This window comes from Neomonachus schauinslandi, chromosome 16 (assembly GCF_002201575.2).
Source record: "Neomonachus schauinslandi chromosome 16, ASM220157v2, whole genome shotgun sequence".
NCBI classification, from domain to species: domain Eukaryota; kingdom Metazoa; phylum Chordata; class Mammalia; order Carnivora; family Phocidae; genus Neomonachus; species Neomonachus schauinslandi.
In genome coordinates this window covers 7,892,081-7,906,046 of record NC_058418.1, presented here as the reverse complement: position 1 = coordinate 7,906,046, position 13,966 = coordinate 7,892,081, and the positions used below count along the sequence as shown (strand labels likewise).

Below are 13,966 nucleotides of genomic sequence, written 5' to 3'. Positions count from 1 at the left end.
CATGACCTGAGCGGAAGGCAGTCGCTCAACCGACTGAGCCACCCAGGTGCCCGTCAAATAAATAAAATCTTAAAAAAAAAATTTGGGGGGGGCACGTGGGTGGCTCAGTCGTTAAGCGTCTGCCTTCTGCTCAGGTCATGGTCCCAGGGTCCTGGGATCGAGCCCCGCATCGGGCTCCCTGCCCAGCGGGAAACCTGCTTCTCCCTCTCCCACTCCCCCTGCTTGTGTTCCCTCTCTCGCTGTGTCTCCTCTGTCAAATACATAAATAAAATCTTAATAAATAAATAAATAAATAAATAAATTTTTTGTCTTTCTTCAGTCCAGAAAGAAGAGGCCTGTTGAGATGAACGCATGGTCCAGTTACATGCTGGGATGGATAACCTTCCTCCTCTACTCCCATGAGACAAGTGGAAGTGAGTATACTGGAAAATGATGGGGGGGATTTGGAAATTAGAAAGAGTGAATGGGTCAAAGCAAGGATTCCTGGATTCAGGTAAGGAGGAGATAGAGAATCATCTGCTTCTGGACCGCCTTGACCGCAGATAACTGAAAACAAGAAAAGCGAGACCCTGGATAAGTGGGTGGTTGCTGTAATGGACACAAGCACCTTTCATGATGCTCAGCACATGGAAGGGAAGTGCAGATATGTGAATTAAAAGGGGGGCTCTAGGGGCACCTGGGCGGCTCAGTTGGTGATGCCTCTGACTCTGGATTTTGGCTCAGGTCTGTGAGATTGAGCCTCACGTTGGGCTCTGAGCTGGGAGTGGAGCCTGCTTGAGATTCTCTCCCTCTCCCTTGCCCCTCCCCCACCACTTGCGTGTTCATTCTCTCTCTCTCTCTAAAAAAAAGGGGGGCGCTCTATAATTCCAATGGATTGAGTCTTCAGACTCCAACTTAGACCCTCCACTCTCTTTCTTAAATTGTGGTAAAATGCTCAAAACATAAAATTTACAATATTTACCATTTTGAAGTGCACAGTTCCATAGAAGTACATTCACATTGTTGTACAACCAATAGCCAGCACTCTTTTCAGCCTGCAAAACTAAAACTCTGTACCCATTAAACAACTTGCACCTCCCCCTCCCTTCAGCCCCGGCAACCACCCTTCTACTTTCTTTCTCCATGAATTTGACTGCTCTGATGCCTCATGAAAGTGGAATCAAACAGTACTTGTCTTTTTGTGATTGGCTTATGTCACTTTGCATAATGTCCTCAAGATTCATCCATGTTGTAGCAGCTGTCAGAATTCCCTTTCCCTTTAGGGCCGAATGATATTCCACTGTGTGTGTGATACACACATGTACATACCACCTTTTGTTTATCCATCCATCCACTGATGGACTTGGATGGTTTCTACATTTTGGCTATTGTGAATAACACTGCTCTAACCATTGGGTGTTACAAATACTTCTTTGAGAACCCACTTTCAATTCTTTTGGGGATATACCCAGAAGGGGAATTCCTGGGTCATATGGTAATTCTATGTTTAATTTTTTGAGGAAATGCCATACTATTTTCCAAAGCAGCTACACCATTTTACATTCCCATCAACAGTGCATAAGGTTCTAATTTCTCCACATCCTTGCCAACACTTGTTGTTTTCTGCTAAAAAAAAAAAAGTAGCCATTCTAGTGGGTGTGAGGCTACACTCTTAATATATCTAGGAATCTAAATCAACCACCCAAAGATCGTATGGTAAGCACAGAAGCAGAACAAAGAGAGACCCTGATTATATATAGTTCACTCAAGCTAGGGTGAAACAATTCCCTACAATTAAAATCCTTTTCTGTCTGATGAGCCCTCTCCCTTGGATAGGCTCAAGAAACACTCTTTTTTAAAAAGATTTTATTTATTTATTAGTCAGAAAGAGAGAAAGAGAGAGAGAGAGCATAAGGAGGGGGAGGGGCAGAGGGAGAAGCAGGTTCCCACTGAGCAGGGAACCTGATGTGGGACTCAATCCCAGGACCCTGGGATCATGACCTGAGCTGAAGGCAGAGGTTGAGCCACCCAGGAGTCCCTCAAGAAACACTCCTGTTTTCATGCCCTTGGATTCCACGAAGTCCTTTTTCAATGATCACATTCTATATTCCAGAGATTCCTAATATGAGGTCACCGGGCAAGCACTAGAGTCCATGAAACCCCAGATTGGTATAAAAAAGGGTGTGTATTTATCAGGGTAGTGAGAATAGATATTGAAACAGACAAACTCCAAATTATAGCAGCTTAACGCAAAGCATTTTATTTCTCCTTCCTATAAAGTCCAATGAGGGTGCGTCTGGTCAGCAGGGGTCCATGCACCTTCCACTGTGGGGTTCCACCATCCCCTAGGGCTTTAGGGTGTTCTGTGGATTCTTTGCTTGGAGCTGATAGACAACGATCAAAAGTCTGATGATCTTGGATGAGAGTTTTTTTTGGCCAGGAAGTGATAGCTGTCATTTTCTCCCACTTCCACTGGCCAGAACTCACAGGATGCTTAGCTGCAAGGGAGTCTGGGAAATGTGTTTTTTAGCAGTGCATTTAGGAGGAAGATGAAGCTGGTTTTGAACACACAACAGTCTCTGCCATAGGGAGGTATGAGCATTTTCCCTGAGAGAGGGTCTGGCTTCTCAAAAGAACTGATGAGTCCCCAAAATGCTAAGAACCCACAGTTTATTCAGTCAGGGAACAATACCAGCTTTTTCAGTTCTTGTCTCATTCTAGTCATACCTTCCTGAGACCACACCCACATTCCTGTGGCAAAACTTGGCATCCCTAAGTCTCCTCTGCACATATTTATAGGCTAATTTATTTGATACACATTTATTGAGTGATTCCTAAATGCCAGGCACCATGCAATGGGCCAGAACACAGCAATAAATAAAACTCATGCTCTATAATCAGAGAGCTCACAGCAAACAGGAGTGATAGACATGTAAACAGATAACTATATTCTTTAAATATTTGGTAAGTACATTTATAGAGGTTGACTCAGAGTATTATAAGAGTGCAGAAGAGTATTGATCCAGACTGAATCAGGTTGTATGGTTGAGTAATGGGGAGTAAGGCTAGGAAGAAAGAAAAGAGCAGGATGAAGGGCATGAGCCAAACGCCAAAGACAAGAAAGAGCATGGAGGAAGGTCGAGGAAATGTTAATCAGGCAGTGAGAACAGAGAGGTCAGCAGGGCCCAGATTATGGAGGATTTTAACCCAGTTAAGAAGATTAGACCATCTGCTGGATTACTTTGCAGATGGCTAATAGTATCTATTATGTGTTGGTTCTTACTAACAACTCCCAAGAATAATCTTAATCCTGTGTCAAGGGGGCATCTGCCTGCCCTCCCAGCATTGTACATACCGGTGGTGTCCATGACTGAGAATCATTGATGACGATGATGACGGTGATGGTGATGATTGCTAACATTTGTTGAGTAGCAGTCATGTTCTAGGTACTCTTCTAAGCACTTTCCAGATATTAACTGGTTTCAGCTTTATAAAACCAAGACCAGAAAGTTCTGAGACTCAGAGGTGGACCACGCAATGTGACTTAAGGGCCCCTACTTGCACCAACCCATTGGTGAAACTCAAAGCTGGAGGTCTGCCTTTTCCACCCTCTCCCAGTACATCCTTCATTCACCCTTATGGTGGCTTAGGTCAGATTATACAGGGTAGGAATCTGATCTAGAAGAGATGGGGGTACAAGGTTGAGGATAGAGAGGATGTCTTATTCATCTGTATTGGTAACAGACTAACTATCCCCAAATGTCAGTGGCTGAACTCGGTAGAGTTCACGTCAAACTCATCTAGCACTTCAATGTGGATGTTTGGTGGGAAGCCTTTTTGTTGTGATTCAGAGATGCAGAACCCTTCCGTATCATGGCTCCTCCATCCCCTAGAGCCTCAATGTTCTCTGCAGGGTCCTCTTTATCTGAGTTTCTCAACCTGAGCACTATTGACATTTGGGGCCAGATGGTTTTGTTCTGGAACCTGTGCATGGTAAAATGTTTAGCAACATCCCCAGCCTCTGCCCAGTAGATCCCAGGAGCACAGCCACCAGCTCCCCCTTCTCCCAGTTGTAACAACCAATATTTCTCCAAACATTGTCTAATGTCCCCTTCTCCTCGAGAACTACAGCTCTATATCCAGCTGGCAGAGGAAGAAAGGAGCATGGAGGTTTGCTTGGGACTTCTCTGAGCAAGGAAATGGAGAACATGATTTCCACCCACATTCCATGGGTTGTAACTGAGTCATGCGGCCCCACCTAACTATAAGAGAGGCCAAAAAATGGGTTCAAGCTAGGAGCCCAGAAAGGAAAAGAAGATAGGTTTTAGTGAGTCCATGGAAGCTTTGCCTCACCATGTTTGGAACATGAGCATGCACGCGCACGCACGCACACACACACACACATCTGTGTGTGTAAGCACATAAATAACCTATCAGAATGTCTTAGTCATAGTAAGCCTTCATTATATCTTTGAAGGAGGGAGAAAGCGAAGGAAGGAGGAAATGACAGGATGAAGGCAAAGAGAAAAGCTATGATCCTGGACCATTAGATATAAAATTCTAGTTCTCATTCTAGTTCTGCTCAAAAAAAAAAAAAAAAAAGGCATTAAGTTGAAATGATTCCTTATCTTACATGGGTCTTCACTTCCTTCTCCATGAAGAATTTGGGCTAGAATAGAATTTCTTAAGATGTGTTTCAGGGACCATTAGTCTCCAAAGCTCTCAAGGAATGGGAGGAAAAGGACAATTCAATATACTCCATACTCCTCTTGCTAATTCAATTCTCATTTGCATATTGACCCTTTTGATGAGTCCTTCATTAAAGAAACCCATTTATCTTTTTTCATGTGGCATTTTCTGAACTTATTATCTTCATTCTGTCAGTTCTTTCCTAAGCATCTACTATGAGCAAGTCACTATTCTAGTTTCCGAGGATACACTGTGTCAAGACAAAGTCCCTGCCCTCACACTGAGGAATGCAAAGGCCAAGAGTTGCATTTCTCCAACTTCACTCATCCGAGTACCACCCCCTCAGTATTTGCCACATCTGCACATCACCAGCAATATCATTTGCTCGACCTTCTTCTTTAGATGTGATCTCTTCTTCACTTTAACACCCTTATTTTAAAGAATAGTTAACATCAGCTCTGTAATCTGTAAAAATGCTACTACTTGCCATAAATAGAAATTGCAAACAAAAATAAATACTATGAAAACAAAATCCTATTATTACATTCTACTAGATGCTATTGTCCCAATAAGGCTTTGAGCCTGAGTCCTGCCCTCTTTTTGTTGTTGTTGTTAAAAAGGGAGATTATTAAGAATTAGAGACATGGTAGAGAAATACTAGCATTAAAATGAAGCTTTCTTTTTTGTGTCATCAGAAAGATTGAAAAGAGCATTGCAAAATGCAATTGCTTTTCAGAATTATTTAATGTGTGTCCTTTCATTACCTACTGTGATCTCATGACCTTTACCAAATGTGTTTTCTGTGACGTTGACGGTGCTCTGATGGTCTAAGAAAACTTTATCCTTGTTGCTTTCATGGTTTATGAGACTCCTTCCCTGTACTCTTGGTCTCAAAATAAACTGGACATGCCCTTGTACGTCACGAGAAAGCTGGATGCTAAGACTCCACGTGTCGCCTTCAGACCCCCCCGCCCCCGCCATGAGAACCAAACCAAGACTCATCCTTGGCTCATTCATTGTGACGAAGCCCCTTCGTTTTGTCTCTCTGTCTTCCAGATCAAAAAGATTCATGTGTCTTTCCCTTCACCTACAAGGGGTCTTCTTACTTTTCTTGCATCAAAACCAATAGCCTCTCCCCTTGGTGTGCAACCAGAGCCATTTATGATGGACAGTGGAAGTACTGCATGGCGGACAGTGAGTGGCACCATGCTGTCCCCTCAGCAGGCCTCCTCAAATGATGGGTCACAAAAGAAAATGTGTGGATTTGTATAATATGATCATATTTTTGGTTTTTAAAATCATACTTGTGGTTTTTAAAATATTTTATTTATTTCTCTGACAGAGAGAGACTCGGCGAGAGGGGGAACACAAGCAGGGGGAGTGGGAGAGGGAGAAGCAGGCTTCCCGCGGAGCAGGGAGCCCGATGCGGGGCTCGATCCCAGGACCCCGGGATCATGACCTGAGCTGAAGGCAGCCACTTAACTGACTGAGCCACCCAGGCGCCCCAATATGATCATATTTTTGAAGACGAGTTATGATATATGTGTGTGTGCATAGAAATGCTGCAGGAGGCTAAACACTGAATGCTAGTAATGGATAATAATGTTAACAACGGTAGTTTTGAAAATGGTGTTCTCTGAACCACCATATTTTTTGTCTCTTTCTTGATTTTCTAAATTGATAAAGAAAAACAGAAACAGTATAACAGAGAAGGGATTTGAGAGACTCTGTTTACTTTTTTCTCAAAGTCCAAGACATTTTTGCAATTGTATGATTTCTATCTTTTGTGCACAAAAGGCATTTTGTTTTAACCAATACCTTATTGTTGGACATTTTAATTGTTCCTACTACTAACCGGCTTCTGAATATTTAGGACTTACTTTTCCCTCTTACCACTGTTCTTGACTCCGTTAGATCAAATTCTCCCTTTGATAATAAATATAACATCCCTTTTACTATCCTGAAATAAAATTTATAAAGAACATTACCTATTCTAAATTCATAATTTCAAAATAAATCAACATAATTCCATAACTGCAGTATAGAAGTAAAATGAAGCAAATTGATAATAAAATAATTAAGCACGCATGATCATAACTAACCTAAAAGATATTAAAAAGTGGCCAGACGCTTGTACCTCCAAGCAGAATCTCTTTGATTGTAAGAGCTAACAATGACTACAAAGAAGCCCCATTACACTGAAAAAAAAACAAACCAAACCTGGAAGCAATATTATCTCTGATTGAAAATATCGCTCCCGTTCAAACAATGTAAATCAGGATCAACTGGTTGAAACTGAATCTGAAAATTAGAGTGTTTTTTTTAATTCTGGAAAAGAGGCCCCCGAACATGCATAAGATATACAAAAGGGGACAAAACTCTGCCCAAAGTGCATATACTAGACACAGTTATGGCCTAGAGAGTCAACAACCTGCATTTGATTAAACCTCTTTCAGCCATATCACCGAGGGCTCCTGAATAGATGAAGGTATGCTTTTTGCATCTCCTCCCTCAGCTCTGGCTCCTGAACCAAATACTGCTCTTTGGACCCATACTGGCGGGTATCATACTACTTGTGAATAGCTTTAGCATCTTAGCCTTACCCTTACCCTGACGTCTTCCCCTTACGGCGGTGGAGAAGTGGTTTTCCATTGCTATTTCCAAGTAATGCCTCACAGGACACAGGACGCTTCTTCTCATGAGTGGAATAGCGATATCAGAAACAGGTGTCCATGTCAATCCCTAACAATGCTAGCTTACGATACTCATATCACTTAGACATATGCTATTGTGCAGAGGCTTCTCTGCTCATTTGCATGCTCCCTCAATAAGGACAAGGTGCCGGGTGCCTGGGTGGCTCAGTTGGTTAAGCGACTGCCTTCAGCTCAGGTCATGATCCTGGAGTCCCGGGATCGAGTCCCGCGTTGGGCTCCCTGCTCAGCAGGGAGTCTGCTTCTCCCTCTGACCCTTCCCCCCTCATGTGCTCTCTCTCTCTCTCATTCTCGCTCTCTCAAATAAATAAATAAATAAAATCTTTTAAAAAAAATAAAATAAAATAAGGACAAGGTGCCACCACTGTGTAAATCAGAAAAACAGAGTCATCCCTAATTCTTTCCTTCCCACCCTGCATGTAACCCACCAACTAGACTTAATTTTGCCTTCAAAATAGATCCTAGCTTCAGCTTCTGGGAAGAACCTGCTTCCTCTGCTTCCATCCTTCTCCAAATCACCATCAACTCTGCCTGCCAAAATTTGCTAACTGGTCTCCCCAAATCCCCCTCACCTCCCTCCAACTGATTCTCCACACTTCAGTCAAAGAATCTTTTTTGGAATGTGAAGTCAGGCAATGCTACTTCCCTGCTCGTGTCCCTCTGGCTCACCTGCACACTTAGAAGAATATCCTGACCCCCGGATAGCCAATGCAATACTGAGAAAGAAAAACAAAGCAGGAGATACCACACTTCTGATTTCAGACTATATTACAAAACTATAGTAATAAAAACAATATGGTAGAGGCATAAAAACAGACACATGGATCAATGGAACAGAATTGAGAGTCCAGAAATAAACTAAGGCATATATGGTCAATTAATTTATGACAAAGGAGCCAAGAATATGTAATGGGGAAAGGACAATCTCTCCATTAAGTGGTGTTGGGAAAACTGTACAACCACATGCAAAAGAATGAAACTGGACCCCTATCTTACACCATACACAAAAGTCAACTCAAAATGATTGAAGACTTGAACATAAGATGTGAAACCACAGAACTCCTATAAGAAAACGTGGGAGTAAGCTGTGAGACATCAGTTTTGGCAATGGTTTTTTGGATTTGACACCAAAATCAAAGGCAACAAAAGCAAAAATAAACAAGTGGGACTACATCAAACTACAAAGCTTCTGTATAGCAAAAGAAACCATCAGTAAAATGAAGAATCAACCATGGAATGGGAGAAAATATTTGCAAATCATGTATCTGATATGGGGTTAATATCTGAAATATCCAAGAGAACTCCTACAACTCAATAGGAAGAAGAAGAAGGAGGAGGAGGAGAAGGGGAGGGGAGAGGAGGAGGAGACCTCTAACCTTGGTCTGCAAAGCTCTACATGACATTGCCCTTTCTATCCTCATCTTCTTCCACTCCCTTCCTTGCCTGCTGAGATCCAGCTATACTAATTGTCATGCTTCTTGAATATTCTGAACTCCTTCCTGTCTTTGAACTCTTCACACTTTCATTCCCTCTGCCTGAACCTCAATTCCCCCCAATTTTTGCATGGCTGGCTTCTCCACATTGGGGGAACCTCTTCTCAAATGCCACCTGCTCAAGGAAGACTTCCTTCATCCCTTCGTCTATGAAAACCCCTCCATCATTTCCAAATGACCCTGACTCCCTCACTCAGTGTGAGTAAATCCACCCACTACAAACATAATGTCCAAAACTATATTTGTAGTACTACATTTGTGGTGGAAAATTCAATCTATCTATGGAAGTTGCAATAAGGCACCAACACCTAGATGATAATTTTATTGTATTTGACTTCTCTGATATTTGACCTTTTTTTTGGAATGGCAACATTCTTTTGTATGTCAAGGTCTTGACTTCATCTGTTGGTCATAAACCATCAAAATTCTTTGTCTTGATTTGATTCCTATATGTCTTCTGCTGATTCTAAGAGATTCGTTTTTAAGACACAGTGAAGTATGTTGTTTGTGCAGTATGTGGGGGCACCATGCTTGAGATTGGGAACTCTGTTGGGGAAGCTTTGAGGTTGAAAGTACAGGAAAAGGCTTTCTTTATGAAATGCTTGATGAGATGAATGAATAAAATCTCTTCCAGACTTGAAGCTTGTCCTGTACTTTGGTGGCTAATGGATGGATGGATGGATGGATGATTAAATGACTGTCCCATGAATGGCTGGAGAAAGTCAAACCACTCACGGGCTCCTTTCTGTACAGATTACCCACGATGCATCTTCCCCTTCGTCTATCGAGGAAGGTCCCATAACAGCTGCATCATGGAGGGCAGCTTCCTTGGAAGGCTGTGGTGTTCCGTCACCTCCAGCTTTGATGAGAAGCAGCAGTGGAAATACTGTGAAACCAATGGTGAGGCACTAGAGCAGGGATGGGGTGTTTGGTGGGAAGGAAGGGAGATAGCAATGATCCTACTGAGGAGACGATGGCACAGGGGAGAGCAGAGCAATGGGAGTAATACTTCTAGGAATCAAGGGTCTTCTTGGAAAATACATTAGGACAACCACAGGAGACAGGAATGTCCTGAGACCAGGTTCCCCCGAGTCCCCATTGTCAGCATGGAAAATCCAGTTGTCCTAAGAACCAGAACCATGGGTTGTAGTCCTGATATTGGTTTTCAAGTATTTCTGTTGCCAGAATTGTCAATAAGCGGATTCACCAAGTGCTGGACCCTTCCTTAACATTTCATCTTAATAACCTCTTCACTTCTTAATGACCTCCATTCATTCTAGAGCCCTCTCTGTATTAGACTCTGATCCAGGACCTCTATATATAACCTCCCATTGAATCTTTCCACGGAAGCTCTATGAGATGCTATTTTTTTCCCTATTCAATAAATGGTCACAGTAAAATTAAGTCCTGCCCAAAGTCACACTCCTAGGTGATGTCGGAGTTAGGATTTGAATTCAAGTCCATATGGCTCTGATGCACGTGCTTTCTCACTAAGTAGTGTTGCCTCCATAGAGATGAAGATTCACGTGAGGCACCTATCCATGAGCACACTTATTCCTGTATAAAATCTTAATTATGTTCTTCCCTTGGCACTCAAAAAATCCTAATCCCATATAAAACCTTAATTTTATTTTTGCCCTAGCTATCCATCACTTGTGTCCTTAACCCTACCAAACTTATCCTTAAATCTCACAATAACTCTGTTGATGAAGCCTGTGGAACACAAAAGCCTTTGTTCAGGTAGACAGTAACTGTGTGGTCATTGACAGTTTGGGTTCTCAGTTGTATGCAAAGTGGACATAATAACATCACCGGGAACTTGACTGGGCACGTTCAATGTTATGTTGCCTTTCATGAGATAAAACATGGTGCCTAGTTCATGTGTGATAAATGGAAGCTCTTTTCATTGTCTCTTCTTGTCCCTGTGACCTTTCCATGATTATTTTCAGAGTATGGGGGAAATTCTTTCAGCAAGCCCTGCATCTTCCCCTCCATCTACAGAAATAGCACAATCTTTGAGTGCCTTGAAGATGAAAGCAACAAGTTCTGGTGCCCAACCACCGAGAACATGGATGAGGATGGAAAGTGGAGCCTTTGTGCTGACACTAGTAATCCGGGGAAGGGGACTGGGTGGACACGGGTGGATTCCTTCATTCATTTACTCAGCAAACATCTACTCCAGCCCTACTGTGTGCCAGACACCGTGCTGGGATGTGGGCATATGGTGATGAGTAATGCAGGGTCTCCTCCTCATGGATCTGATGAGCAAAGGGCATAAATAATGCGACTGTGTGATGGGCAAAATATGGGCTGCTTAAGATCCAAGAGAAAGAGGTCAGTATAAGATTTTCGAAATGTGAAACACCAAATACTCATTTGTACAAACAGAGTAAGCACATGTTAAGGTTTAAAAAAAATCTGGGGTGCCTGGGTGGCTCATTTGGTTAAGTGTCAAACCCTTGATCTCATCTCAGGTCTTGATCTTAGGGTCATGAGATCAAGCCCTGCACTGGGCTTCACGCTGGGCATGGAGCCTACTTAAAGAAACAAATCTATTAATAGGGGAACTAGAAGGATAGGTAAGCCAATTCAGGGGACATTATAAGAAATACATGAAGTCAGTGAAGAGAAGAATATTGAGCGCAAGCAAGATTGTTAAGTTAGCCACAAAATCCATTAACATCTAAAGGGCAATCAAATCTTTGTGGTTATCTTGTCTACCAGACAGAAATTATTGGTATCTCTGTTGAACAAAAATCATCACGATGTATCAGTCTTCTACAAGTTCCAGAGTTGGGGCCTCCAATCAACAGCAGGTAGTAAGTCAGACAAAGTTCTATTTCCCTAGAGCAGGGGTCTGTGAACCCCATCCTGCCTATGGGCCACATCTGGACCAATGTTTCTTTTGGCCCCTAGCCTAAGAATTGTTTTTACATTTTTATATTGTTGAAAAAATTCCGAAGAATGATCATATTTTGTGACAGACAAAAATTATATGAAATTCATATTTTAGGGCCCATATATAAAGACTGTATGAGGCATGAAGCTGAAAACACCTACCATCTGGCCCTTTCTAGAAAAAGTTTGCTGACACTGAGCTAGAGAATCAGGTGACCCTTAGGGATTGTTTAGACAATGCTCTAGGAGGACATGAAAAGGTCATGTGGCCATCTTTTGGTGCCATTGCGTGTTTTGGATAATTTTGCTTAAAAAGGAGAACAAACGTAGATTTGGTGGATGATCAGGGCAGAAGCCCTCAAGGAAGGAAAATAGAACATTTCCCTGTAAATATATTATACTATTTTCCCAGAAAGCACATCCCAGAGCGCCTGCACTTCAGGACTATGGACAGCTCTTCAGCACTGCACTTGGGCATTTTAAACACTTGTCTACAGCACGAGAGTTGCATGGAGAAGGCAGGGTGCAGCCTTGCTGGGCTTCAGCTAGGAACATGGGTGCTGTGTGTCCACACATGGCCGCAGAAGCCCCACCAGTATTGATTTGGGTTCCAAATAAATTTTAGCAAGCGGCGAATTCACACATTGAGGATGTGTGAGTAAAGAGGAGCCCCTGTAATATGTCCTCTCCATGCTTCCCACTCCACTCCCTGGTTCCCCTGGTGACATGACGTTGTCCTTCTCTCTCCCACTGCCAGGAACCCTTGTGCTTTCACTCTGCCCTTGTTCCCCATTCCACACCCCATTGAGCTAAACGCAACAAGCTTCCCAGGGAAGAAAATCTCTATGATATTTAGGATTAGGTCAGCATTTATCTCCACTAATGGGCACCTCTGAGCAGTGGCCAAACAACACACCCACAGGCATTGTGGACCCAATTTTGATTTTAGGGTGGGCTCTGAAGCCTAAGCCTTCACCATACTGTAAAGGCACAGGGGTAACCACTGTCTTATCCCCTACTTCTCCCTAGGAATTTCTTCCTTGGTTCCTGGCTTTCCCTGCCACTTCCCATTCAACTATAAAAACAAGAATTATTTTAACTGTACTGACAAAGGCACAAAGCAGAACCTTACGTGGTGCGCAACCTCTTACAACTATGACCGGGACCACACCTGGGTGTATTGCTGATGCAAAGGTGAGATGCGTAACATACCCGGGGCAATGCTGTGTCCTTCCAGCGGGGTGGGCTCCACGTCCCAGAGATGAGGTGAAGTGGGGGTGGGGGGAGACTAGGACAGCTTCCCAAATTAGAAGGAGGTGGGCGAACTCTTTCAGACCCAGAAAGGCATCTTGCCAAGTTTTAGGTCCAGGAGGTCTTGGGTGTGCAAGATAAGAAAATGGAATTTCTCGAACTGGAACGTAAGAAGAAAAGATGAGCTTGAGAGGAGACCACCAGGATTTCTCTGGTCCCCAGAGGACATGGCACCAGGTTGTTGATCTGCTACCCGCATCACTGAATAGCCAGAGGAGGAAAAGGTGGGGGTCACTTCTGCTCTCCATCGTGTGGGTCCCTCCCCCACCTCCACACATAAGTCTTCAACTCCCTCTGCAGGACCAACCTCATTCCCCCTTCCAGCCCTTTCCTCTGCCTTCAATATTCTTAGGCCAGTGGAAACTCTCCAGACCCCTGCATGGGTCCACTGGCCTAATCACTCGGTGGTTCTGGGATTTAAACACAAACAGAAGCCCTTTCATCAGATGTGTGGATGGGGTGTTTCTAGAAATATTTGCCCTTACGAGGCATGTGGCTTATGGGTGACACCGAAATTAGTGACCCCTCCTGAATTTTGGCTTGGCCATGAAAATTATCTTCCCAGAATAGAGGAGAGGCAAAGGAGTGGGCTTGGGGCTCTGGGTACCATCTTAACAGGGTGGATATTTAAAAACACCCACAAGCTGGTGTGCCTGGGTGGCTCAGCCAGTTAAGTGTCTCTTGATTTTGGCTTGAGTCATGATCTCAGGGTTGTGGGATCAAGCCTCGAGTCAGGCTCCATGCTCAGCACAGAGTCTGCTCATGATTCTCTCCCTCTGGCCTCCCCCTCACCCCCCACTTGCACACACACTCTCTGTCTCTAAAACAAAACCAAAACCAAAACCAAAAATACCCACGAGTCATCCCCAGGCTGTGGCTAGAATG

The 13,966-nt window shown here is 43.3% G+C and overlaps 1 protein-coding gene across 1 annotated transcript; it reads left to right on the top strand.

Annotated features, from left to right (window-relative positions):
* Positions 1-343: 343 nt before the first annotated feature.
* ELSPBP1 (epididymal sperm binding protein 1) lies at positions 344-12,957 on the top strand. Its single transcript, XM_021681213.1, has 5 exons — positions 344-413; positions 5,725-5,862; positions 9,626-9,772; positions 10,822-10,980; positions 12,800-12,957. The coding sequence occupies exons 1-5, from the start codon at positions 344-346 to the stop codon at positions 12,955-12,957; spliced, it is 672 nt and encodes a 223-aa protein (XP_021536888.1).
* Positions 12,958-13,966: the final 1,009 nt, after the last annotated feature.